At 32.0% G+C, this 24,015-nt stretch overlaps 3 protein-coding genes across 3 annotated transcripts; all 3 read left to right on the plus strand.

Annotated features, from left to right (window-relative positions):
* Positions 1 to 539: 539 nt before the first annotated feature.
* HELRODRAFT_171168 (hypothetical protein) lies at positions 540 to 3,106 on the plus strand (the record flags this gene model as incomplete). Its single annotated transcript, XM_009017915.1, has 6 exons — positions 540 to 699; positions 835 to 1,020; positions 2,064 to 2,282; positions 2,346 to 2,581; positions 2,854 to 2,962; positions 3,036 to 3,106. The coding sequence occupies 6 exons, from the start codon at positions 540 to 542 to the stop codon at positions 3,104 to 3,106; spliced, it is 981 nt and encodes a 326-aa protein (XP_009016163.1).
* A 2,938-nt stretch (positions 3,107 to 6,044) lies between these two features.
* HELRODRAFT_77640 (hypothetical protein) lies at positions 6,045 to 9,512 on the plus strand (the record flags this gene model as incomplete). Its single annotated transcript, XM_009017916.1, has 7 exons — positions 6,045 to 6,138; positions 6,611 to 6,757; positions 6,990 to 7,147; positions 8,092 to 8,271; positions 8,738 to 8,843; positions 9,115 to 9,249; positions 9,370 to 9,512. 7 exons carry the CDS (start codon positions 6,045 to 6,047, stop codon positions 9,510 to 9,512), a joined length of 963 nt encoding a protein of 320 aa, XP_009016164.1.
* A 6,461-nt stretch (positions 9,513 to 15,973) lies between these two features.
* Positions 15,974 to 23,655, plus strand: HELRODRAFT_111080 (hypothetical protein). The gene is made up of 9 exons (XM_009017917.1): positions 15,974 to 16,304; positions 17,699 to 17,902; positions 19,814 to 19,930; positions 20,155 to 20,301; positions 21,146 to 21,299; positions 21,440 to 21,731; positions 21,912 to 22,017; positions 22,585 to 22,719; positions 23,041 to 23,655. Exons 2-9 carry the CDS (start codon positions 17,725 to 17,727, stop codon positions 23,184 to 23,186), a joined length of 1,275 nt encoding a protein of 424 aa, XP_009016165.1. The 5' UTR covers positions 15,974 to 16,304; positions 17,699 to 17,724; the 3' UTR covers positions 23,187 to 23,655.
* The last annotated feature ends 360 nt before the right edge of the window (positions 23,656 to 24,015 follow it).

Here is a 24,015-nt window from a genome sequence, read left to right on the forward strand (position 1 = left end):
TCCCAAATGGCAAAAATGTATATTTTTTGTGCCTGTAGTTAGTTATTTTTGTTTGAATAATTAATTTTCAAGTCGATACGCTTAACTTGCAGCTGATTCACAGCAATCTTCTTACGAATCGGGCTGGCTGACATTCTTGGTAAAATGATTTATTATATATATAAATAAATATATATATATATATAGAGAGAGAGAGAAAGAGAGAGAGAGAGAGAGAAAGAGATAGATATTCTGATGATACCTCCCAATTGTTGTTATTTGGAGAAATAGCTATCACTATTAACAGTTAAATGTTTAAATGTTACGAATAATTTATACGTTTTAGTTTTTCATTTGAAATGAAAAACTATTATTGCTTGCACTTTGAATTATCTTGTGTTTACTAGAGGTAATTTGAAATTTAAATCTTTTCAAGTCTAAAAATTTTATTCGTTGTTAACAATTTTGAAGAGCAAAAAGTTGCGTTTTTATTAACCAATTTAGCTGCGGTGGTTAATGTGGCTTTAAAAAGACCTGCCTATCTGAGTTCGGTGAATGGGATGAATCGAGCTTCCAACGGTGTGGATGGGGACCCAAGCACCATAGTTCAAGCTGACCAAAGTTATCCGGACTCCAATTGGTTTGTTGTTGACCTTATTAATGCATACCATGTCGAGTATATTTCGCTGCACACTAATCCTAACTGTGTAGGTGGATGTGGTGAGTTTGACGTCTAAATAATTAGTTTTAAAAAATTGATATGGTATACTTGTACTCGTTTTTCAGCTCATATTATGAACGGTTTTATAGTAGGAATGACAAACACTTTTGATCGTCAAACGAATGCACCTGTAGGGAATGGTTACCACATCTGTGATACCAGCCCATTTTCTAATCTACCAGCCGATCACACATTTACGGTTCCTTGTGGGGGATACACGGAATTCTACAGATTTGTCATTATTCAACGGGATCATAGTATTGAAGAAATGCTTTCAGATAAACAGTTACAATTTGCAGAGCTAGAAGTTTATGCCAACGGTAAGATTTCACTTCAATTATTTATACCATGATGCTAAAACTAATCAGGTTTAATAGCTAGGGTGCTTGTTGTAAAGAATGGGTTTTAATGTATAGATGTATGTAATGTAGAGATGTTGTTAAATCCTATGAAAAAGAGAGAATTGTAAAGAGAGAATTCTTAAGAGAGAATTGTAAAATATACTGTAGCATTATAATTTATGTATTATAATTAATTTTATATAATATTATTTTACCAAAAACTATGTCAGTAGTATTACCCTTCTCTTGGGTGGGACAAGACAAATTTAAAGGGGAGGGGTGGGCTATAGTTTGAGGAGGGACCGGGACCGGATATTGGAAATACATAGCGACCTTTTTTTTAGTTTATCACACATTTTGTTTCAATTTTTTGATGTAAAACTATATTTTCATAATATGCAGAACTGTGTTTCAGTGTATAAAAAGCAACTAAACAGTATAAGTTAGAAAATTACAACAAAATAATTGTGAACAGTTAATAACGGGCCCCAGTCCTCGTTTCCTAAAATTGCCACTGAACATGTCTAAGGCTGAATTCAAACTAAGCCCCTGGAAAAATATTTTCCAAATTGGTGACAATTAAACAGATTCAGTTGCGAATTTTTGTGGGACCGGCAGTTTTTGTTGTTTTTGGTACCCCGTCAAATTTCAAAATTTTTAAAAATTCACCCACCTCATCAACGTTGTCTGAATCCACCCATAAGCGGACTACAAGGACACGTTAGAATATTCTTCTAACAACAAGTAACAAACAAACGCCACGATTCTTACTACAGTTTGTTGTCAAGAGAAAAAAATGATGATAGCCGTTTTGAATGTTTATGTATTGTTTCTTTTTGCTAAATGCCATACATTTATGTTTGTTATGAAAAAATAGTGTAATGTGTGCCTCAACACCTGTTCCCTTATGCGGTCTACGTATAGTGATTTGTCTGGATGGTAAACAGAACAGTCTTCTCAACATTTAATGAGTATTTGTTTGGTAGATGCATCAGTTATATTACATAATTATTATTTTTCAGATATTTTATTACGATATAGTAATGTAGCATTGAATCAACCTGCTTATATGAGTACTGAAGATCTGGTGCATTCTCCAAGTTTATGTGTTGATGGAGACAAAACAACTTTCTGTTTGTTGTCACCAGAAACTCCTATCTACGAAAACTGGTTTGCGGTTGATCTTATTCAAAAATTCAAAGTCGTCTACGTTGTGCTGTATTCGCGCTCTGGATGTTGTTGTGAGTTGAAAAATGTGAGCGTTTTCAATTTGATCTGACGTTATTTTTAAAAATTATTTCAAGACGATACCATGGACAATTTTCTTGTTGGACTTACAAATTATTTTGATCCAAAAGTGAACAAAACCATACGGGATAATTACGAGTTTTGTGGTCAATATCCAAAGACAGTTTCAGCCGATTTTCAACCAATGAGAGTTGATTGTATTAACATTAACATTTACTCAAGATTTGTTATTATTCAGCAAGAGGCGGCTAAGGCTGGTCCCGCCAGTCCAATGACATTCGCTGAACTTGAAGTCCATGGTTTAGGTAGTAGCCAAAGTTTTCATACAGTTTTGAACGAGAAGTTGATGTTTTGAATAAATCTATTTCAGAAAATCTTGCAGACAAATATTATTTTTGTTCAAGCAATTTTGAAAAAAAAATTATTTTCATGAATCTTCAATAGAAATATGTCTGAACTTGTGCATGCTATCAGGATACGTTTATTCCACGATTACAGTTAACAATGATTGATCATAATTAAAAACCGAGATAACAAATTTTGAACTTTTTATTTATTCACCAGAATGGAGAGCATTGCATGTGTGGAACTCCACCAGAACCTGGAAAAACTTATGTCTCCTGCGGCTGTAGTTCCATTTCTTGGTGCTCCTCTCATTACGCTGTTTTTTCAGGTTTAGCAGTTTAATTTACTACATTTTAATTGAGAAAAAATTCCTTCAGCCTTACAACCAATCTTTTTTTCAGGAATAACCAGTTCAGGATATAAAGGTTGTCATCAGGATTTTCTCCGGATTTTAGTGTATATGACTATATGACAATTGAATACTGTACTAATAAATGCATGCAAAACAATTTTACTATTGCAAGTGTGCAGGTTAAAAAAATAATTGAAATTATTTTTTTTGAATAATTATTTTATAGCATTGTGGCTTTTTTCACAAATATTAACTGCAAAGTTGTTTTTGCAGTTCATCGTATGGTGCATATGGGAGACTTCTTTTATTTTGTGATTGCCAATATTACTCGCACTGACTTTTAAATTAGTTTTTGTTCATTTTAGTGATAATAAAATTTTAGTGTTTTTACTTAAATAAATTTTAGACAGAAAAAAATTCAAAGAATTAACCATTAAAATCCTAACAATGTTATTATTTAATACGTATGATCTGCCGTGAAGTGGTAACTGCATCTCGTCAAAAATTTTGGCGTGGAACGCGGATTCGTTCTGGTAGATTTCTACTTATGATTGTGGAATTGTTAATTAATTAATTAATTAATTGTTAATTAGAATTGTTTAATCTGATGAGTGCAAACTACTCTGCAAATTTTTCTAAAATAATTTTATATCATCTTATTCCATAGGAATATTTCTCTTTTATCACAAATACTAACACAAACAAGTGTAAATTTGAATTATTTTTTTTATCTAACTAGATTGATACATCTGTTGAAAAAATATTACAACGTTTTCAACTTGTATTATATCATTGTTACTAATGCCATAGGTTACGTAATTTTAGTGTAGGGATCGAGCCAGGAGCCTGTTTGAAAGACGATCCAAGAACAAATATTGAGCAGATCTACAAACATCGCGAAACTCACATTCACCATATCATCACTTCATCACATTCACCATATCGTCATCACCATTGTTATTTTCTAAAACTATGCCACGAGGGCTGATGACAACCGCAACCTATGACTTTTTAATTTAAGATGCGGCGACAATCACGTTATGAAAGTACAAAATTTATTTATTAAATTAACTCAAACATTAAAAACACATCAAAGAACTTAAATAATTTTTTGATGTAATAATTATTTCTTTCCTCTCTTTCTCTTTCTCTCTCTCTCTTTCTCTCTCCCTCTCTCTTCCTCTCATACCCACACACATCGCATGTGTGAATAAAATAAAGTGATTCAAGTATTCAACAGTGGCCAGCAAAGAGGCATTCCTTAACATTGGCCAATTCTTTCATAATCGTTCGTCCATCAACAACAAAAGCTTGTATCAGTCTCCAACATGAAGTTGCTATAAAAGCTCCACAGTTCTTGTACTCACTCAAATTCAAACGAAAATTAGTCTTTAACGCTAATAATTGTAGCTAGCAACTTTCAAAATTTTAGGAGATAATTTCACAGGGACTTGTTAACTTGGAAGAAAAGCTAAAAAAAATTTCGGATCGGGAAAAAAAGTTATTTTCACAAATTTGAAATTTTAAGCTAAAAAACAATAGAAGTGGAATGCAAGATAACATCAGTGGACAGCAAAAGAAGTGGCCGACTAACGAATTTGGATGTAATTGCGTCTAAAAGGAGGCAAAAATGACCTTGAAAGAAATGTTGGATAGAATTGAGCAAGGTGGAGAATTTGAGACAACAAACAACGGGAAATATTATAAAAGTTTTTTCGTGACAAAAGTGGAAGAAATAATGGTGGCTATGAAAAACATAACGGACATCCAGGAGAATATGGGATGTTTATCTTCCGCGGCACATGCTTTTCAAGATGGAAAAGAAAGGAATCAAACTAAATCTACCAGAAACATCAGTTGTAAAAAATACGTCTGCTTCGTTTGTGAATGTAAAGAAAGTTGTCTGTATTATTATTGAATGTTCATCATAAGCAGGAAAATTCTTGTTGGGTAAGTACCACTACTATTACTACTACGTCTACTACTACTACTACTACCACTACTACTACTACTACTATTAATACTGCTACAACAACAACAACTACTACTATTACAACAACGACAACTACTACTACCACTTCTTTTAACCAAACAACCAAACAACAACAATAACAACAAAACTATTAAAAACAACAACAACAGCAGTAGCAGCAGCAAAATATGCAATAATCAAATTATAAACTCCAAACTAAGAGGATCGTAGATTTGGATTCAAACAGACATTTCTAGATGGATGTTACAAAAAAAACATCATAAACGATGCGACTATGAATATAAATAATAATAGTTGTCATTATTCTCATAATTATTTTTATTTTTAATTATTATTAATATTATTGTTGTTTGTGTTATATCGTTATTTAGTAACATCAGTTGTATTATGACGATGATAAATGGCTGAATAGTTTGTGTGTGTGTTTGTGTGTGTGTGTGTGTGTGTATGTGTATGTTTGTCTGTGTGTATGTTATTCATCTAAGCATGATTCGTCTGTTTTTTCCTTTATAAAAGTAGTAAAATTTTCTAAAATTGCACCAAAAGGCGTTCAAACTCCAATCATTGCGAATATCACGTTGAACATTTGAATTGAATTAACATACCCTAAATGTTATGTAAGTTTAGATGATTTCAATTAATCAATAAGCTCTGAAGTGCACACTGCACACACACATCGTATCTATTACATGTTAATGTTAATTTGGCATAAAAATAGTCAAAATGAATATATAATAGTTAATAAGATAATTTATTTATATTAAATAACTTGAGCGTAAAATATTTTTATTCGTTTTTATTGAATTACTTTTGTGAACATTATTTAATTTTCCGCTAACAATGGAAGGTAATTTACTTTTCAAAAATATTTTCATTTCTTATCTCAGCTATTTCCATTCTAATTCTGATCAACTAACAATGTAATAAATAATAAAAGTTTCGGAAATTAAGCAAAAAAGTAATTTCTGCCCTGACCCTGGTCCATTCATTTGAATAGATGAAAACCACTGCCCCAAAGATGAAAAACTTGAAGTGACCAGGAAGACCCATTGCCACAACTTGACGATGGTGAGGGAGAACGAGGACAAGAAAAGAGCTGTCCGCCAGCTGGTCAAGGCTCTTTCTCTTTGTTTCCTCTTTATGATGGCTGAGATAATAGGTTGGTTTGTGTGTGTGTGTGTGTGGGCGCGCACGCTCCCGTAGTTTTGTTGCATTCGTTTGCGTTAATTTTTTAATGAATGTCTGAATGTCTGAATGTCAATTAATTAATTGGAAGTGCTTCTGTCTGCCTTTTGCATTTAATAAAAAGTTTTCGGGATTTGTAAAATGTTTAATTTTCAAAATTTTCGATGAAGCGTACACATTTAAGGCATTCAATGCAAACATGCTTAATGCTGGTTATATATTTAAGGAACAACGAACGACGCAAGGAACGTTTGTTTTATCAGTTTTGAATTTCGCTTTTAACATAACAAACACGGATGAGCTAATACTATGGCACTTGTCATTAACTTTTTAAACATATTACACTCTGTGAGGCTCAGCTTGATAAATTATCAATAAGTCAATAACCGAGAATGGAACTTGAAACCATTAACTAACTCGATAAAACTTGATTTGACGGTAACTAGGTGGTTTGTTGGCAAACAGTTTGGCAATTGTTACCGACGCAGCCCACCTGTTAACTGACCTCATCAGCTTTGCCGTCAGCCTCATCGCTCTCAAGTTGTCTAGCAGACCAGTCAGCAAGATGTACAACTTCGGTTGGTACAGAGCAGGTTAGTAAAGATATTTTAATTTTCAAAATTATTTCAAAAAATTTAAATCAGCGATAATCTTTTTTAAATTTTGAGTCTTTTTATATTAATTTCTCACATAAACTCCATTTAATTTCAACTTCCACGTTTACACCTAGACACTGTACATGCGTCAAATGAACTCATGCGAGCACACACACGTTAAGGAACAAACACAATCAACAATGAGCAAACGCAACAAACCCAAAAACAGAGGTACTTGGTGCTTTGATATCAGTTCTAATGATATGGTTCATGGCTGTCGTCCTCGTCTTCATCGCCATCCTCCGAATCGTCCAGAACGACTTTGAAATCCAATCTAAAATCATGATGGTCACCGCCGGTCTGGGTCTTTTCTTCAACATTTGGTCAGTTTGACAAACAATTTTTTATTTAAATAGATATATATATATATATATATATATATATATATATATATATATATATATATATATATATATATTTATTTATTTATATATAGATGATATATAAATAAAAAGTTTACTTTTTAGTAATTCATAAAAACTATTAGTTTATTATTTTTCTTAAAGTGCGATGGTGTGTTAACGTAACTAGTACTGCTAATGTAGTAACATGGTTCTGATGTAAAAAGATTTTCGCCATTTACATGTAACTTTTGTTAAATAAATAAATAAAAAATCGAGGCAGTAAGAATTATTTGTTCAAAAACATTTGAATAATCGTCACTGCAGTATGTTGATCGTTCTGGGCAAAGATCAGTTCTCAGCAGGGGAAGATTCATCTGCATTTGTGCTAAGTGCAACAACTTTGTGTAGTTACTTGTTTCTGCTGTTTGTTGCTACGTTTACTCTTTAGTGTACATAATTAATGTATATAATTTTATGTATTCAAATTTATGTATATAACTTTATGTATATAAATTAATGGGCATGTTTATTTGTTGTTTAATTCTTTTTCTTAACACAAAACATCTTATATTTTGTCTATTTATTTTTTTTTTATTAAGAATTTAATCATAAGAATTCGATACAAGTTGAATGTATTTGTGAATTGCAGCTTCTGACAATCAAGGAAGTACGAAAAATCAACATGAACTGGAGCAACAACAACAACATCATCTACGACAAAATCAACAAAAACAACAACATCAACAACAACATCACCAACAACAACATCAACAACAAAATCAACAACAACAAATCAACGAAATTACCAGCAATTCAACTTTCCAAAAAAACCTCAAACGTATTCAATCTAACGACCAAAATTATACTCCGTATTTATTGGATAACCAGCTGGCAGCCTCCGAAAAAACAAATCTTTTAATAAATAAGTCCGCCGGATCAATGTCTGGCAGCAACTTTAGCGAGCAAATAAAAAATCCATCGGACAAAAACACCATAAAGAAAGCAAATAGTCGAAGTATAAATGTGAGAGCAGCATTCATACACGTGATTGGCGACTTGGTCCAGAGTGCCGTCGTCCTCTTTGCTTCTACTCTCATTTATTTCGAGGTTGAGTCTTAAAGTTTTGGCAAGAGGTGTACAATAAAATTCGTTATTGTTGTTGAATTCGTGATTACGGAAACTGTTTTTACGTTTCATTTTATAATTTAATTTTGGGTTTAGACTACCAAAAATATAATTATCTATAAAAATCACTGCGTTTTTGGCATTATTCAACTTGCAGTCGCTGTAAAAACAAAGACACAAAGATGGAACAATACTATATAACTACCCTGATGGTGGCAGTTGATGCCAAAAAAGCTTTTCTGTAGTAATAACGTTATTAATAATGTTTTGTCAAAAATGTCAAATATTAAAATTTTTTTATTTAACCTTAATAAACGTCATCAAGATAATAAAAATCTCGTTAGAAAAATTGAGAAACTATGCCTAAAACGCAGTGATCTTTATAAATAATTGTATTTATAATTTAAGTGAAGCGCCGACAAAATAATAAATAAAAATGTTTTTTCAGCCTGAGTGGCGGATAGCAGACCCCATCTGCACTTTCATCTTCTCCATCCTGGTTCTCTGCACCACGTTCAACATCCTTAAAGATATTTTCAGAGTGTTGATGGAAGGTACTACGCAGATTTGCAAGCCCCTTTCATACTCCATATTTATTTGCGCAATATTATTATTATTATTAATTATTATCTGAGCATACGCCATAAATGATTGTGAGACTTCAATGCAAAGATAAAAAAATATCAGTAAACAAGCCGATTATTATGATTTAATAAAACTTACCCAATAATGTTAATATATTATGGCATTGCTTATCCAATAAAGTTTTTTTTAATGATATTTTTAATTTATTAAAACAAGATATAAAGTTTTTTCACTCGTTAGGATCTCCAGCTGATGTGGACCGGGCTGAAATAGAGAAATTCCTGAATGAAATAGAAGGAGTCATGCAGATTCACGATTTGAAGATCTGGTCACTCACTGGCTCTAAAGCTGCTCTGTCTGTCCATCTAGCGATTGGTAAACTGAAAATTCGATCACAATTTAGTCCGAATTAATTGTCAATAAAATTACAATACGTTTATCAAAGAACAACAAAAGTTTACGAAAAATATGGCATTTTCATTACAACTCCATCAGATGATATTTCGCACGGAGAGGCGATAATGCACGAAGCGATCAAACAGCTCAAAGTTCATCACAACATACACGATGTCACCGTGCAACTGGAGACCTACAATGAAAGTGTGGGCAGGTGCTTCGAATGCACGCTGCTCCACTGAAATGAAAACTTCTTGAATGAATGAGTTACTTGGTTAAATAAATTGCGTAATTGAATAAATTTTTTGGTTGAATCGAGGTGTGGAAATCTCGAAATTGCCTCGTCTTATTGTGTATCATCTGGGATCAGTAGTTTGTTTGAATGAACGAACGTTTGAGTGGTTTAGAGGATAAAATATAAAATATTAATATCACTGTGGTCACCATTACTTTTTTGGATTGAATAAGTTACTTGACTCAAGTGAATAGATTGTTTGGACAAATGACTCAAGTGTTTAGGTTACTTGGTTGAATACTGTTTAAATAGGAATTTATTTGTTTACTGAAATGATGTTTATGTAGGACTTATTGTACTCACTGAGCAATGAACTATTTATTTAAATAACCTTGCTAAATAAGAAATTTCCTTTTAAAGCAAACATTTACAGTCCCTATTGGACATGTTCTTTTGTTTATACAAATTAGAAGATATTTTGATTCTAAAAGTAGTTTTTTAATAAAATCATTCGTTGCTTACAAAAATATCATTCCAAAAAATAATTATTGATATATTTTTTATACTATTTTGTACTCGATAGCTTATACTAATACTGCAAAAATTTAGATGTAAACTTTCTAATTGGCAAGAGATGGCTGGCAACGGTGTACCAAATTATCTACCAAATCATATAAAGAAAAGAGGAATGTTGAGAAGAAATTAAAATTAAACTCACGTTTAAAATAAATTACTCTATATTGGATTTGGAAGAAGAAATTCCGCCAACAAACTTGTCGTCATTCGCCCTTCTTATGATAAATGAAATTGAAAATGTCATTCATCAAAGTTTTGAGTGTGAAAATGAAGATCAATAAAAAACAGTAAAGAAAATTTTGTATCATAAACTTTCCAAAAACTATCTAAACTCACACACGCACGCACACACACACACACACACACACACACACACACAGACAGACACACACACACAAGTACATAGATAATCATATTTATTCGATTAAATCAAAAAGACATTTCCTAACAATAAAAATTTAAAATATATCTATGCATATGTATGTTGTGACTCATGAATGTCAAGACCGTATTGTTAACGAAGTTTCCTCTTACGTGCCAAACAGTTCTTGAGGGATTGCTGGACAGATTTACATAACATGGGATAAACATTTAGATTAAATTAACGGTTTCAGTCTTTGCCATTATTTTTTATAACATACATGTTGATGCCAAATACATTGTAGGCGTAGTCGCATTGAAAACAATTGAAATACTTTTTGTCATATTTTTAAAATCCTTTCAGAAAAATGTTGGTTAAACCCACGGTACATAATTGTTTATTTATATTCATGAATGCCACGTGATGCGTTGTACCAAACCAGAGTAATAAAACCGTCGGATTTATGTTTTGGCTCTCCCCGTCAAAGTTTTTTTTGATTTGGCTTCCTTTGATGTGTGTATCTCTGTGTGTGTGTGTGTGTGTGTGTGTGTGTGTGTGTGTGTGTGTGTGAGAAAGAGAAAGAGAGAGAGAGAGAGGAGGAAAAAAAGAAAGAGAGTCAGTAATTAAATTTACAGACGTTTTCGTAAACATTTTTAAAAATTCAGATTACGGTCGGCGTCGGTTTAAGTTAACGCGCACATCTTCTCGATCCTAACCAGACAAGAGCAGATGTCTCAGGTTCCTTATATGATATGATAACAGCGATTTTTATTCTCAAAATTTTTTGTTGTGAAGTATTCGAAAATTTTAACTAAAAAAATCCCCAGCCTTAATTAGATCAATATTCTGTTTAGCTTTAAGTGTGTTTATACACATGAAATAAGCAGTCTGCAAATAACGAGTTTCCATTCACGAAATAATAATTTGTGGGATTTGTGACTCTAAAGTGAAAATGAATGAATTACTTTAATGATACCAGTTTTATTTCATAATAAAGATTTTTAATATTACGCCTCTATTTGCTTCTAATTTCGCTATTGTTTTAGCTGCTAATTGACAGTTTTGTTCACTCATTCACTTAAAATAACATAACATAACATAATATAACATAACATAATATAACAAAGATTTTTTATAGTGGTCCATGAAGACTGAGTCTGTGACGGTACCACTCTGAGACTCTTTTTAATATTCTACTTTTGCCAAGTTTGCTTTAGAGTTATTAGTTGTTTCTGCGCATGTTATTTTATCTCCCAGTTTGTTCCACTCTTTGACAACTCTGCAGCTAAAAATTTTTTGTTTCATCGATCTCGAGCTTTTTTTAAAGATTTTTATGCTCCCTTGTTTTACTGTTAATCTTGAGCTAAAAAAATTTCGCTGATTCCAAATTCTCCTTTATAGCGATGAAGCAGAATTTTGTATGCCTGGATCAAATCTCCTTTTGTTTTTCTTTTTTCTAATGTTGTCAAACCACAAACTTTTATTCTGTCTTTTTTTGGCATTCCGCGGCACTCCTTTATTATTCTCGTTGCCCTCCGTTGAATATTCTCGAGCATATCTGTCCTTTTGTAAATCTAGATTCCGAAGCTGAACACAGTACTCCAACTTAATTCAAACTAATGCTTTATATAAGTTTAGTATGACGACCAAATCTCTGTTTTACTGTTCTTTTTATCATACCCAGGATCCTGTTTGCATTTTTAGCTGCCTCGATAGGTTGGCGCGCTACTTTACCGTTCCGATGAATTATCACCCCTAGATCTTTTTCCTCCTCTACATTTATTAGTGGTGTGTCTCCAAGTTTGAATACGTTTGCCTTGTTGTTCGCTCCCCTATGTATGACTGCACATTTGTTATTGTTGAATACCATCTGCCAATCCTCTGCCCATTTGCATGTTTTTTTGCAAATCGCATGCTAAAATTTCATCGTTGTCTCCAACAGCGCATAATTTGGTGTCATATGTAAGTTTTGAAATTTTAGATTTTATTCCTAGATCAATATCATTGATGTATATTACAAATAGCAGCGGTCCTAATATGGACCCTTGAGGAACCCCACTTGTAACATTGCTCCAGTTGGAGAAACTTCCTCCATTATCAACTTTTGCCGTCTATCTTGTAACCATTTAGAAATCCAACTTATTGAAATGTGAGACATCCTCTCTGTATAGTAACAAACATTAGAACTTTTAAGTTGGAAGTTTTTTAAATGTTAAATTTTTCACATAAAAAATCAAATTGAGGTTAAAAAAATTAAAAAAATGTTTTAAATTCAAAACAAATTTAAACAATAAATAATATTTCTAATAATTTCAAATTATTGATTCTTGAAAAAGTATCATCAATGAAAGCGCCAATAAACCACATTTAAATAAAAAAAACCATTATGTGGTGAGACCGGATTCGATTTCAAAGAGATTCCCACCTATCACGTGCAATGTGCGTGTGATGTGTTGTTTCACGTGCGTTGACATGCACTGTGTGTTTGTTGCTGATGCCTCTGGAGAATATTGTCGAGTAACTCATAATAAATACATAAATTAGTTAATTAATTAATTAATTTTTTATTTATTCAAAACTAGCGTCAAATAAATTAAGATAACGTTGTTTGAGTTTTGAAATGCGCTGACTTTTCAAACGAGTGCATACACATTGCACGTGTTACAATACAAATTTACAATACAATACAAACATACAATACAATACCAACATACAATACAAAACAAACTTACAATACAATACAAAATTACAATACAATACAAAATTACAATACAAAATTACAATAAGTATTAATAACGTTCAGTCAAACTCAAATAACATTTCGTTTGTATGAATTGTTGTTAACTCTTATTTGAAATTTTTTTAACTAAATTTTATACTGCTATGCTTGTTTTTTGTTGCAGTGTAAAAATTGAATAGAATTGAAGAAAAAATTATACAATTTTTATGTTCTTTTATGTATTTTATGGAGAATATTTTATCTTTGTGAATTGTTTAGTTTTTAAACTTTTAATTAATTGATAGTAGGATGTATATGGAGAATAAAAGAAACATTTTCTGTAGATTCCTATACGATAACAATTTAATATACATACAAAACATTTTGTTAGGCTTTAGAAAAAGTCACCACACAAACACACAAATAGACACAAACATTTAGATAAATACTTACAATATACATACAAAACATTTTGTTAGGCTTTAGAAAAAGTCACCACACAAACACACAAATAGACACAAACATTTAGATAAATACTTACAAACTCACACACACACACACACACACAAACACACACACATAACCAAACTATTTTTTATATCTCCTGTATTGACTATAATTGGGTCACAAGGTTAAGGTTTTTAATTTTTGTGTACAAGCGGAGAACCAACAATTCTATTTATTCATCTGTCATTCTCATTAGGTCATATGCTTCAATCAGCTGAGTTCGATTTTTATTTTATGCCTAAAAGGTTAAAGGTCAATGTCACACTTACTACATACATTAGAGGCATCAACGACACACACGCACACACACACACACACACACACACACAAAGACGCACACACACACACACAGGTGGTGGGCATTCTTTTGCAATCAAACCCAGCTAACGCGTCATCACACCACTATTATATTTCAATTTCATGAAATCTAAAATACCAGACGTTGTTGTAAATCTTAGCAGTATGTTCAAAAATGCCACAAATAATTTTCGATTGTCTAATTGGTCCAAATACTGTCTACTGTCTAAAACTCAAAATATTATCAGGCAATTTTGTGTGGTGTGTGTTGTGTGGGATGTGGTGTGTGTGTATATGGGGTGTTTGGTTAAATGTGTGGTGTGTTAATGTGTGGTGCGAGTGTAGAATCTTCATGTTACAATGTTTTAATAAACGACTAAATTCAACATTTTGATGAACAACTACTTAGTTGATTGAGGGGCGAACTTCAATCAAATTTGTGTTTGTCCGAACTACATGATAAAGAATAAATCATATTTAACATGAAAAGTCTGCTTGAGTTGCGTCAAGAACGTTAGTGTCAAATCGAAAAATGAAATCGTGGTGGTCAAGATTCGTCCAAAGTAGATAATAAGCTGCCCTCAGATATTTCCTGATGTTCTAACAGAACTTCAGTTTTTATGAGATAATGAATTGTCTTTTATTTTTTGTTGAGGCCCAAGCATCCGCAAAAAGTGAGATTTTCATATGGTTATTCTTGTTTGCTTTGGAAAAATTTAAAGTGTAAGTTCTGAAATGATTGAACCAAGTACAAAGTTTAATAAGAAGAAACAATAAGAAAATAACAAAAAAATAATGAAACCCTTTAATTAATATTTCAGTTGAAGATCAATCTCATCAATTCTTTTTGAAAAGCATCCTTATTCCTCACCTATAGAAAAGAGTTCGCGTAGCATTACTCTGCACAGTGCACCTGCACATCTTCTTTTTATAAGTTTAATCGATGTTTCTCGCTTCATCAAATAATTTTCCTTGATAATAATTAGTAGTTTCCAAATAATGAACAAATTCATGGTGAATTAAATTTTTTGTTTCATTAACTACTAAATCTACATGCTAACGTACATTTTTACTCCTTAGTTCAGACAAAATTTTGCGTTACGTCAAATGAAATGTTAAGTTATTGATAAATTTATTATTTATGTTTAGCACGACAACAGTTATGTTACACTCACAATTCACTAAATACAGGAATAGGATCGATGTTTGATTGAAATTTTAAAACTTAAAATCTATGCCCCGAAAACACTCTATAGAAAATTTGCATCATACGCCCGTACTTGCATGATTCTTTTCAAGAAATTAACTTCTCAATTATACATTCTGTCCGCACTTGGTCTGCTATGGAGAAATATTTATGAAACTGGAATTTTTAAAATTTTGTACACCAATGGTAGTTTTCTGTAAATTGTCTACAGCAGAGGTACAGCTAAAAGGGACGTCTGGGCTGGCCAAACCCCCCTATTTCGTTAGGGTTGAGTTTTAATCTAACAAAATCTCCATTTAAATTTCGACTGTTGACTGTTTCTACTCTCCACCAAAAGAGAAACATTTTCAAAAATTCATTAAGAAAAAATAAACGGGGAAAACGGGGAAACGGGGGAAAAAAGTATGGGACACGCAAAAGAAATCATGCTTTTCTACAATATACATTTGATTTTAGAACAAATTCTGAAATAAAATTTGATAGTTTTAAAAAATTAGAATCAAAGCTTTTGAAAATCGCTTATATTTTCAACTTTTTGCACAAAAGTCTTGGAAGAAATCATCAAATGAAAATAAAATAGTTGAAAATAATTGAAAACTTTACTCATACACAACACACACACACACGCACACATTCACACACACGCACGCACACACACACACACACACACACACACACACACACACACACACAGACACACACAGTTACTAATAATAATGTGAGGAACGTAGGTCACATGTACATCAATCTGTCTCTTGGTGTATAAAAGCACTGCTTGCTTGGCCAACCAGATGCATTTTCATTATTTCAACAACTTAACAAAAAGAATAAAATTTGTTTTAAAATTTAAATGTGAGTTAGATTTTCATTTCTAAGTTTGAATTAAACGATTAAACATTATATTTTATTTAATATAATTTGTGAAAATAGTGTTTTTTAATGTTAAATAAGTTTAAATGCTGTTGTAGTTAAATTTGAATTAAAGGTATAATATTATTTTTAATAAAAAATAATTTGTTAACATATTTTTTCAAATTTTTAACAAGTTTTTCAAAATATATTTGGCGGAACTAAATTAAGAAAAAAATTACCGTTTTGCTGGCTAATCTCTGATACGTTCGACAAATATCAAGTTGGTTACAGATGTTTTTTGTGTGTGCATTAGGGTGGTTACAACGCTATATGTAAAAAAAAAATTTTGAAATCCTATCGGGGGAACCCCCTAAATTGTGCCACTTGACTAAAAAATGACATTTGTAAAGTTTTAGCTCAATTTAAAGTAGGAATTTATTTGATGTATAACAACTATAAACAATATAATATGATTAAAAAATAAGTTTATTTGTTAATAATAATGATTTAGATACAACGGTGTTATTTTAAAAACATTTCTTCATGAACAAATTAAGTTTTTGTGTGTTTTTGTGTTATAGTGAAATTCAACGTTTTTTCAATGTGTATCTGTAACATTGCAAATATGTCAGAAACTATAATTTGTAGCTAAATAGTGATCATAGTAACATTTGAAGAAAACAAATCAATGAACAAAATAAAACTTAAACCATGTTTCTAGAGTGAACCGTTTTTATTTTACAAACCAAAAACTGCGTTTTTTTTTCAAAATTTTCCAATTTTTCTAAATTTCAACCTCGATGAGGCACGGGTTAGCATTATCCAATTGAGCTAAAACTTTACACATGTCATTTTTTAGTCAAGTGGCACAATTCAAAAAAAAATTTCTTGTGACCACCCTAGTGTGCATGAATGAATCAAACAATACAAAATATATATATATATATATATATATATATATATATATATATATATATATAAATATATCTATATTTTGGTAAGAGAGGATTACCATCTTGGTCTTGCGTCAATAGATCTAATACTTTTTAACTATTTCCACTCATTTCATTGATAGATTTATAAAAAGTTTCTGTATCTTAGTTGTGAAGATATCTTTATTATTATTATTATTATTATTATCATTATTGTTAATAGTACTGTTATAAGTATTATTAAAATTATTATTTTTATTATTATCATCATCATCGTCGTCGTCATCATCGTTATCGTCATCATCATCATCATCATCATCATCATCATCACCATCCTCATTCTTGTGATCATCATCATCAAAATCATGATCATCGTGATCATCATCACAACCATAATCATCATCACAATCATTATTATCATTACAATCATTATTATTATCACCATCGTCATAATCATAATCATTATCATCGTCGTCCTCATCATCATCACGTGACTTCTATATAACAAAATCGTTCCCTCTTTTCTCTCCATTTATTAATATTAAAGTTTAAGTTGACGTAATGAGTTTTTTATTAATTATAATTAATTGATCACAATTAATAATAAATTCATATTAATGACTTAATAAATTGTAATTAATTATGCTAATTAGTTTTATTTAGCTAAATATTTTGTCAATTCTAATTTGTATTCATTTAATTTTTCTACAAAAAAAATAATATTTTTTTTCTTTGCCAATAGATAAACAGTCTAACGAATAAAAAATCATGGACAAACAAAACAACAACAACAACAACAAAGAGAATCATTATCAGTATCAAAGTATCACCAACAACAACACCAACAACAACATCAACAACAACGACAACAGCAGCAACAACAACAACAACAACAACAACAACATAGAACTCAGTAACGATGTTGCAATCAGACCTGCAAATGTTGGTGAGTGCTGAAGTAAATTTGAATTTAATAAAATTAATAATATAGTTAAGTGAATGGATTTAAAAATGGATGAATGAATGAGTGAGTGAGTGAGTGAGTGAGTGAGTGAGTGGGTGGGTGAGTGAGTGAGTGAATGAATGAATGAATGAATGAATGAATGAATGAATGAACGAACGAACGAATGAACGAACGAATAAATGAATGAATGAGTAATCGAAAGAGCAATAGTTGCTAGCTGAAGACATATTAAAACAACAACGAAAAAAATTGTTTGATGGTTAAAAAAATTCTAATCGATTGAAACGTTGAATGGTTGTCGGCGATTATTTTTAATCAAACCAATGAAAAAATGATAGATGAGTAGGATTTAAATGACAAATGTTAAATAAATTTTACTTAATTGGATATATGAATGAATAAAGTAATGAATGATTGAATGAATGAATGAGTGAGTGAATGAATGAACGAACGAACGAACGAATGAATGAATGAATCTATCCACCCATCCATTCATTCATTCAACAATTCACTCTCATTCACTCACTCATTCATTTGATGATAAATATGATGGTGTAAAATGACCCGCTTGTGTGAAACAAGTGTTAAAATATTATTATTTATTATTAATATTATTATTTATTATTATTTATTATTAATAATATAATTTATTATTATTATTTATTATTAATATTATTATTTATTATTATTGTTTATTAAATAACTTTGAACGTTGTCAACGGGACGAAAATGTAAAGTCTACTAACGCCCACTTATGTAATTACTAACACACAACAATACAACAAACACAACAACACACCATCACAACAACACATCATCACAACAACACACCATCACAACAATACAGCAAACATAACAACACAACAACAACAACACACAATAACATTAACAGAAAACACACAACAACATCAACAGTACAACAAATATAACAACACACCAACAACACACAATAACATTAACAGAAAACACACAACAACATCAACAGTACAACAAATATAACAACACACCAACAACACACAATAACAATAACAAAAAACACACAACAGCATCAACAGTACAACAAATATAACAACACAACAACAACACACAACCACTTTATGGCAAGGTTAAAATTGATACCGCATTGTTCAACTTGTTTAGCTATTACGATGAAAAAATTATTTAACATTATTCAATGTAATGCCATTCAGTTTGCCATATTTTTATCACCAGTTTTTAGCATAGTTTACATCTTTTGCATCGTCACCATAATTTTCATCATTATCGTCATCATCATTATCATCGTCATCATCATCATCATCATTTTCGTTTTTGTCATTCTCGTCATCATCATCATCTTTGTTACCACAATCGCAAACGAACGCTATCATCATCATCATCATCGCAAACAAACATCCTCATCATCCTCCTCCTCATCATCATCATCGCCACCACTCAGGCCACAATCACAATCATCACCAGCACCTGCATGCCACGCGCGTACTACAGAAACATCTCGCGAAAGTTAACAATCGATAACAATCATTCTGTAGTCCTAAGTGGCTTACGAACGATTGATGCATGGAAGAAGGGAAGAAAGAAATTAATAAATGAATAAAATGACAATAAACACGTAGCTGCGTTCGCTTATGAACAACTGAACGAACGAATGGATGAATGAATGAATGAATGAATGAATGAATGAATGAATGAATGAATAAAAAATAAACGAAAGAACGAATGAATGAAAAGATGAATGCAAATGTTTCTAACAAGAAACAAATTTTCATCTGCAAGCATCTGAACAACACTTCATAAGTGACAAGTGATTTAACAGATACACAACATCAACACATCGACACACGCACACACACAAACACACACACTCAACAACACACACACAAAATCGATCAGAACCACACTGCCACACATGGGTGGAGCTGAACGAACCACTGACGCAAAGGTTTGCCGTGAGGCAACTTGTCAAAGCATCCATCCTCTGTCTCGTCTTCATCATTGCTGAAGTTGCTGGTCAGTTTTCATTTTTGGTTGTTTGTTCGTTCGTTTGGTAGTTGGTTTTTATCGTGTTTGCTTGTTTGTTCGTTTGTTCGTCTGTTTGTTTACTAGTTATCGTGTTTGTTTGTTTGCTGGTTTGTTTGTTCGTTCGGTTTTCTGTAATTGATAACATTTTGATTTCTTACACGTACATTCTCCAACAACTGATTCGCTGCAATAATAATAACGCTCTACCACAGGCGGCATCATCGCCAACAGCTTAGCCATCGCCACAGACGCCGCTCACCTGCTCGGCGACTTGACCAGCTTCGTCATTGGAATTTGCGCTCTCTTGTTAGCCGCTAGAGCGCCAACAAAACGTATGAGCTTCGGCTGGTATCGAGCTGGTTAGTTCAGCTGTTTGACTCAAATATTTAGTAGTCTAGCTTTTTTTGTCATTTTGTCTATTTTAATCATACTAATTTAATTTAATCATGATTCCATTAAGATGTTATTATTTTTAATCATATGATTATTATTGTTTATTATGATTGCCCCTGCAATCATTTCATCATCGTCATCTGCATTATTTGGCTCTTACTCCATCTCAAAGATGTCTTTGTGATGATCATCCAACATTTCATTTTCGATTTTTTTTATACGGATCGTTTGCATTTGAAAAAAAACCCGAAAGCAATGATGATGATGGTACTGGTGGCAAAGTTGATAAAGTTGATGACGATGTTGATTATGTTAGTGATGTTTAATTGCAGTGTTAATAAAAAATGTTCATATTTCATATAATGGTATAAATGTTTGAAGAACAACACCAAACTAGAAATTTTAATGGTTAAAAATGGTAAAGTGGTTCACCTCCTAAACAATGAACTCCTTATTTTCTACCGTTAACATCATTGTAACAATTCAACCTCCCGTAAAAACACGCCCAACACGAAACACCTGTCGTGAAAATTCACCCACCGTTACTCCGACCTACATTAAGACAAACAAACATCAACTCATCCGCATCTGTTCGTTCGTTGTAGATCATGTTAATTAATTTCATAACGCTCAAATAATTAGCGTTAATTAATGTTCCAAACATTCCCCAATGTTCTTAATTACGAATGCAAATGTTAATTAATTTCATAACACTCAACTAATTAACGTGTTAATTAATGTTCAAAACATTCCCCAATGTTCTTAACTACGAATGCAAATTTATTCATCAACATAAATGGACACTTTCAGAAATCATGGGTGCCATGTTGTCCATCCTAATCATCTGGCTGGTCACGGTCATCCTGTGTTACATGGCCGTCATGAGAATCGTCAACAACAATTACGTCATTAACTCTCTCGTCATGATGATCACCGGAGGACTGGCGGTACTATTCAATCTCTGGTCAGCTATGTGCCCTACATTTTTTCAAATTAAGTTTAAAAAATTGTAATGTATTTGTGGATAAGAGTATAAAAGTGTTGTGTTAGTTTGGTATGAAACAATCTTCTGCAAATAATAAATGGAATCTACTTTCACCGCAGCATGATATTTGTTCTTGGACACGGACACTCCCATTCCCACAATCCGCCAAGCTCTCCTAACAACCACTCCCTCGCCTCATCAACGGCAATGCACAGCGCCGAACAACCTGACGCCGCGTCGACATCGAACGCCGACGTGGAAAGTGGTCGATCCAGCGGCCAGTCTGAGAAGATGAAGCTGGTGCAAAAGAAGCAGAGTGACATCAACGTGAGGGCCGCCTTCATCCACGTCATTGGTGACCTCGTTCAAAGTGTTGGAGTCTTCCTGGCTGCTGTCATCATCTACTTCAAAGTGGGTGTTCTATTTTAAGTTCTCTAAATGACAACAATAAATATGCAATATCAGGCCGTAGCAATTAACATAATGCAACATCAGGCAGTAGCAATTAACATAATGCAACATCAGGCAGTAGCAATTAGCATAATGCAACATTAGGCAGTAGCAATTAACATATTGTAACAACGTTGACAGCCCGAATGGAAAATAGCCGATCCCATATGCACTTTCATATTTTCTGTCCTGGTCCTCATCACAACGGGAAAAATATTAAAAGATCTCATGCAGGTTCTCATGGAAGGTTAGTCGGGGACGAATTCACCAACGATTTTTTTTTATTTCGATTAATTTGTTTCAACATCAAATGAACATGAAACCAAAAGTCTAGCCCTTATTTATAGATAACTTAGAAATTTTTTTTATAGAAAACAAGCTATAATAAAACGACAATTATAAATTGTAAAGGAGTATTGGAAATGCACAATTAGTTGATTCAACCAACTTATAATTAACTCCCCGCTGACAAAATAACCCTCATATTTTACTTGGGAAAAGCTAGCAAATGTTATTTAACAAACGCTCAGTTGTAAGCTATTTTGGAAAAATAAAATTATAGTATATTAAATGTTTTTATAAAATAATAAATAATTATTTATTATTATAAACATACAATTATAATTGTATGTTTATAATGATTTCTAGTAATAATTGTGAGTCTGTTAGTGTCAGGATTAGGGTTACGAACGCTTGTTGAACGAACGTGTGATGACTTTAGACAAGTCTTACTATTATAAAACGTTTACATAACCTGGGAAATGGAAACAATGATAGTAGAGCAATTTTAAAAGTGAACCACAATTTGACGAAGCTGTCCCGACAAACGTGCCATTCAACCAAGTGAAAGAACAACTGAGGGCCATCACGGGCGTCAAGGAGATCCACAACTTGAGAATTTGGTCCCTGACCACTACGAAGGTGGCTCTGTCGGCCCATGTTGCCCTAGGTAGGTTCTAAAGTTTGCCTTTTTCTTTTTAAATAAATAAAACGATTTTCTGGATCAGCTCATGTTGCTAAAGGTTGGTTTTGCTGTTTGCGTTTCTTTATAAACAAGTAAAAAGTATTTCCAATAACAAAACGAAAACCCTTTTAAACGTTTTGATAACATCTAGGTAAAATCATTGTGACCGAATTTTTAAAAATAAAACTATTAATATTATATCTGACCAGCTTCAGGTAATTATGATTGTGGTTCAGCGTTACTCAAAGAATTGACGTTTCCGCCATTTCTTAAAATAAATAAATTTCAATTAATTTGAATTTCCAGAAAACCTGCAGCAGAGTCAGCAAGTGATTACGCAAGCGAACCAAATGTTGAAAGACAAATTCAACATATACGAAAGCACCATTCAAGTTGAGAATTACGTCAACGGCATGGATGATTGTAACAAATGCAAAGAACCAAAAGATTAACAGCCATTACATTTCTTAATCAAATCACATTTAACATTGATTACATTTCCTTACAAATCTGTATAATAAATTGAAGCGAATCAAAAAAAGTAAAGTTTGATTGTTTATTAATTATAAAAAGTAAATAAAAAAAACGAGCACATAAAGTAGTTCAATTAGCTTCTTAATTCAAAAACGATTTAAAATTGATTAGAATTTATTTGTGCCTTTTAACCGATAGCGATAATTTGCTACCAAAAACCAATTGTTGTAAAAATTAAAAAAGGGAAACAAAAAAGTGTCAACATTCAGAATATGAATGACGTCAACATTAATATAACATAGAAAAGTACAAAAATTTACCTTATTTCGAATTTTACGTTAACAAATTTAAACAATTCAATGTAAAGGATTGATTCACTGATACCACAGCAATGTAATATTTTATCGATATAATGAACATGAATCGAAAGAAAAAATTCACTCTGATGATTGTTGGATGGGCCCGGATCCGATGTCACATAAATGTTGAGATATACTCTGGGCCAAACTCCTCACTGAATAATAATTGAAAATAAACTAATAAATATTAAACAAATAATAGTTTGGACAACCTGCATTAAAAAGTATTAATCTATAAAGTTTAAACAAAATATCCTCATTACGATATCTTGTAGACGGCTTGAAGATTTGGAACTTAATTAATGTCAACGAGACCAAAATTAAAAAAAAAACAAGAACTGCTGTCCCTCATGACATTTTTTTATGGGATTGTTTCAGACAAAATAATGGGGTAAAGGTTAGCTTAAGCTGCCAGCTATGTTGTAGTGTATGGATTCGAATGTAAAGA

The sequence above is a fragment of the Helobdella robusta genome (genome assembly GCF_000326865.2).
Source record: "Helobdella robusta unplaced genomic scaffold HELROscaffold_20, whole genome shotgun sequence".
Lineage (NCBI taxonomy): Eukaryota > Metazoa > Annelida > Clitellata > Rhynchobdellida > Glossiphoniidae > Helobdella > Helobdella robusta.

Bases quoted from the DNA above. Each gene is read 5' to 3' on its own strand.
- HELRODRAFT_111080 (XM_009017917.1), top strand. From the start codon at position 17,725: ATGGACAAACAAAACAACAACAACAACAACAAAGAGAATCATTATCAG. The intron at 17,903-19,813 runs GTGAGTGCTGAA...AAAATCGATCAG, and splicing joins AATCAGACCTGCAAATGTTG to AACCACACTGCCACACATGG. The intron at 22,018-22,584 runs GTTAGTCGGGGA...AATTTGACGAAG, and splicing joins CATGCAGGTTCTCATGGAAG to CTGTCCCGACAAACGTGCCA.